The sequence below is a fragment of the Populus euphratica genome, unplaced genomic scaffold, assembly GCF_000495115.2.
Source record: "Populus euphratica unplaced genomic scaffold, PopEup_1.0 scaffold1505.1, whole genome shotgun sequence".
NCBI lineage: Eukaryota > Viridiplantae > Streptophyta > Magnoliopsida > Malpighiales > Salicaceae > Populus > Populus euphratica.
The window spans coordinates 4,305-9,101 of NW_011501366.1; the positions used below are offsets into that span (position 1 = coordinate 4,305).

Below are 4,797 nucleotides of genomic sequence, written 5' to 3' on the forward strand. Positions count from 1 at the left end.
AGGGTGTGTTAGGGGTGCTAATACCTTTCCTAACCACAACTGGTCCTTTACGTGTGAATCTCTGACAAGACCAGTACAATCGGGTTTCCTAGTAATCTTTAATTAAATACTAGGTGGCGACTCCTAACGAATCCAACAAGATCAAATTAACTAATAACAATGAAAAATCATTGGAGCCGACATCGCGCTGATTAAATTTTGACGTGCGACATGTGCGGTATCGCGACGAGTTTTACACTTTTATCTGGAAATGTTGTATAATATCTATCTAGAAAATATAGGGGGATAAGAAAATCTAATCTTTTATTGGTGGAAAATGGATTGAGAGTCGCCACCTAGTATTTTGGTCACTAAGAACCTTAACTGGTCTCAGAGATTGGGTACGGAGACTAGTTGTGTAAAGGGAAGATATTAGTACCCCAAATACGCCCTACCTAAGGTAAGCTGTATTGTTTTATTGTCTGATAAAATCTAATGTTTCTTATTGTGTTTTAGTTATTGGTATGGTTTAAGAAAAGTCCTCTTCGGTAAGGAGATCCTTATCTTATTAGGTAACTCTGACCTAAACACAAGAATTTAATTTCTGGAATACATCTTATGTATAAGATCGTAACCCCGAATATTAAAAGAAAACAAAATAATTTTTTTGGAATTTTTGAAATATTGGCTTAGTTCTCATAGCTTGAATAAACTGGTTATTAAAGCCAAAATACATACTAAAACATATATTTTTTGAAATTTTCTTTGTACTATAAAAATATGATGAGATTATATATATATATTGGAGAGACTAGGCCGTATGCATGAAAACAAAACATTTTTATTTTTATTCTTCTCCACAGAGGGGCGACCCTTGACCAGAAAAAAAAGAAGGAAACCTAAAATCTATCTCTTCTCCAAATAGTCGTCGGAGCCCCTACCCCGCTGGGATTTTTTCCTTCTTCTTGCCAGCCGAGAGCATTGCTCCCTCAGCTCACACACAGCTGCCCCCCTCTATTTGAAAAAACGAAGGCCCCTCTCCCTTTTGAGGAAAAAAAAAGCATATCCCCTTCTTCTCCTGCAACCGCCCCCCTGCCTTGACCAAGAGCTCAAAAGACCAACCCCGTCATCTGCCCATCACCGTCTCCCCATTTCCCTTGATCTAGTCGCAGCTCACCCCTTCGAAAAGAAAAATCAGAGACCACCTCCTTGTCTTTGCCCTCTCTCTAGTCAAAACACAGACCAGACCTAACGACCACTCCCAACGCCATCTTCCTTACAGAACCAAGGACCCCCAGGCCGCTCCCGTTTTGGCTCCTACCCCGGCCAGACCTCACGGATCGTCCCTCTCCATCACCAGCACCCCTTTGCTCGCCTCATCGCCGGTCAAAGAAGAAGGACGGCCCAGCGGGTGTCCGGCCATGTGTGTCGCTGATGAGTCACTCCACACTCCATAGCAGATGTGCAGCAGAGAAGAAGGAAAGAATAATAGACTAAGAAGCCAGCTAGAGAAACCAGAGAGCATCGGACAAGCCTCCCCCTCCCTCGACCGAATAGCCTCCGGCAACAAAAGCAAAGACGTGAAAGAAACCTATATGCCAACAGCCCCTCCTTGCCGCCAGCGACCTGAAGCAAAGGAGATGAAGGTGAAATTAAAAAATCTGCAGTGAAACAGATCTGAAAGAAGGAAATGGATCGAGAACAGATTATTGTTCGTTGCATTCTTTCTGGTTGTTTTTTTTTTGTTGTTAACGATGGTCCTCACAGTCAGCATGGAAGGGAAGAGGAAAAGAAGCTGAGCCAGACTCACCCGGCTGCAATGGATTTTTGCGGCAGCGCGTGGGAGAGACGCACCGCCAGTGTTCCATGCACAACAACCACCCAGCACTGTTCCCGGGGTTTTCTTTTGTAATTTTCGGACGTTGATAGGTGTTTTTAGATTACTTTTATTTTGAGTTCTTGTTTTGTAATTGATTAGTACTTAAAAGTGCATTTTTATCATGGTTTTATATCATCATTTTGCACTTGAAATATCAATAACTCGTGCCTATTTGTATTTTTATTTGTGTTATTGAATTATAAATATAAAAAAGAAAGAATTAATTGTTTAATTTGAATATAGTTAAATATCTCAAGGATAAATAAAATCATATTATATTTTCCATGAAAGTGTAAGAACATGTTTCTATACATATTTGTGGGATTAATTAACTTATTTATTAAAACCTTAGAATTTAATTAATATTTTAGATCACATTGAACTGCAAAACAGCTTAGTTCAGGTAGGGTGCGCTAGAGGTGTTAACACCTTCTCTGGCCACAACCAGTCCCTAATCTTGAATTTTTGGCAACGACCAGTGCACCCGGGTTTCCTAGTAGCCCTCCATTAAATACTAGGTGGCGACTCCAATGAACCAATCAAGCAAAGTAACAAACAGAATGAAAAATTATTGAATTGCCACGTAAGGGACGTGCGACAACCACCATGACTTTGTTATTGTAGTAGGTAGTAGTTGGTTGGCATTTATTAGGTTGCACATGGGTTGTTGTCAAGGCTCTCATTTTCTCCTATAAATGGAGACAGAAACGAGAGAGTGACATATATAGAGAGTGCAAGTGCAGAGAAAGTGTGCGGTAATGCAAATGCAACTGCGAGAGCGAGAAAGTGCAGATTTGAAAGAAACACCGAGTGTTAGAGTAAAACACTAGGTTTTGCGAGATTGTACTGAGTTGAGTTAAGTGTTTGTATCATTCCTGCAATAATATACAATCTGCTGCCTCCGTGGACGTACCCAATTTTAGAGAACCATGTAAATCTGCTTGTTTATATTTATTTGTGTTTGCTTTCGATCTAGTATACACAACAGAATAATCATATCTTTATTTTATTCTTATAAAAGAAATAAATAAGACTTCACCTTTATTATATATTCCTATAATAGTTTCACTCTATAAACTAAACAAGCAAAACACATATACTAATTTACTTTTATTTTTAATAAGGAATAGTTCTTTACAGGGGTTCTCAAACGGCTTAACTAAGAAAAACTACAAGCTAGGTTGTTTCTTTGTAGTCATCTCTTTGGAAACAAGTTTTCTTGTTGACCTTAATTTCACCAAGAGCTAGCTATAGTAGCATTCCAATCATTTTGTTAAATTATGAATACTCCTAAAGAAGATTTTAGAGATCAATTCAAGAAAACACTGCAAACTATAATTTAGTGCTAATTTAAGTTAGGAAAGGTATAATGAAATCAAACAAACACTAGTAATATTCTAGAAATGAAAGAATTCTTGTCCACAATTCAAAGAACTTTGGAATATTCTAGTGTATTAGCTAAGATTTCAGCAAGTTCTGTTGCTGGAAAGATTGTTTCATTTAGATTGGTTAAGAAGGCTATAAATAGCCATGCAACCATCACTTGTAAGGTAAACTAAAAACTATGCTAAGCTTAAAACCTTTGTCCTAAAACTCTCCTTCTTGTATTATATTTCCTATCAACAAAGATTTTTCTTTCCCATATCCTTCAACCATTTCCAAATTACAACTAAAAATTTTAACTATCAAACTACTTTTATTTCAACCCCTAATCACTATAATCTCCTAAACTACCATCATCCTCAAAGAGTGGTCAAAGCCCAATTGATTGTAAGTGGGCATTAGAGTCTATATGGCCACCACAAATTCATTACAATCTATCTTTATGCCACTTCCCATTTTTAATGGTAGCAACTATGATTTGTGGGGAAGAAAATGGAAACACTCTTCAGGTCTCAAAATCTTTAGGACATTGTTAAGAATGGATTTCAAGAGCCAGAAAAATATCTCTACTCTAGAAGAAGCACAATGGAAGGTGTTAGAGGTGAAAAGGCAGAAGGATACGAGTGTGTTGCGATGTCGCGGTCGCACAAATTAATTACCCTAGCTTAAAACACATAAGATAATGTAGAGCAAGCAAGGGGTTGATCCCACGAGGAAGGTTTAGTTCAAATTTTTATGCTATATGTTATGTAATTGGGGGGGTTTGGTTTATGATTATCTAAACTATTACAACAATTAAACTAGCAAATAAAATCAATTAAAATCAAAACTTATCAAGAAAATAAATCTTGGTTGCAAGCATATATTCACCTACAGAAATCAGAATTGATTATGGAAATGAAACATTAATTTATATTCTGAATATTTATCTCCTCTTAATATTGGTTAGTTAACGGATCCACCGTATAACTAATCCTAACCATCAAATAACCACAGTGTCCGTGATTAGTACTTAAAAGTGCATTTTTATCAAGGTTTTATATCATCATTTTGCACTTGAAGTATCAATAACTCCTTAACTAAAGCATGTTTTATAATAATATATCTAATAATATAAGATACCTTTAATTTGTGGTAAACGTTCATTTTAAACGCAAGCCTATCATATAAATAAAAGGATTGATTGATGAATTTAAGAACTAAAATTGAAAGGACAAAGAGATGGCTAAACTCCGAAAAGAGATGCCGGTGCAGTCTATACCGGAACACTGTTCGGCAATTGGATCATATCTAAATTTGTAGATCTCAGATTTAGGTCCACTTTATATGGATGGAAAGGTAAGACATAGGCCTACAACTTTCATATGGAGCCCAAGATCTAAAAGGGTCATTTTCAAGTCTACATTGGAGCAACAACAAAGAAGTCTGAATCTGTCTTCCAGCCCGAGCACTATTCAGTGTTTGGCCGATATCTGGAGTTCTAGAAGTCCAAATGAGCTGCATTCTTTACACAAGAAAGCTGAGACAATTACCTACAACTTTCATGTTAGCACCTG

At 37.1% G+C, this 4,797-nt stretch overlaps 1 protein-coding gene across 3 annotated transcripts in view; it reads left to right on the forward strand.

Moving 5' to 3' along the window:
- The first annotated feature begins 3,364 nt into the window (after positions 1-3,364).
- Positions 3,365-4,797, forward strand: part of LOC105117764 (uncharacterized) — a 33,516-nt gene continuing 32,083 nt past the window's right edge. For all 3 annotated transcript variants that reach the window (XR_840805.1, XR_840806.1, XM_011015523.1), the window contains exon 1: positions 3,365-3,862. Coding sequence is in view for 1 of the 3 variants with exons in the window: in XM_011015523.1 (XP_011013825.1) it covers positions 3,651-3,862 (212 nt within the window). In the remaining 2 variants the exon portion in view is untranslated. The remainder of the gene's footprint in view (positions 3,863-4,797) is intronic.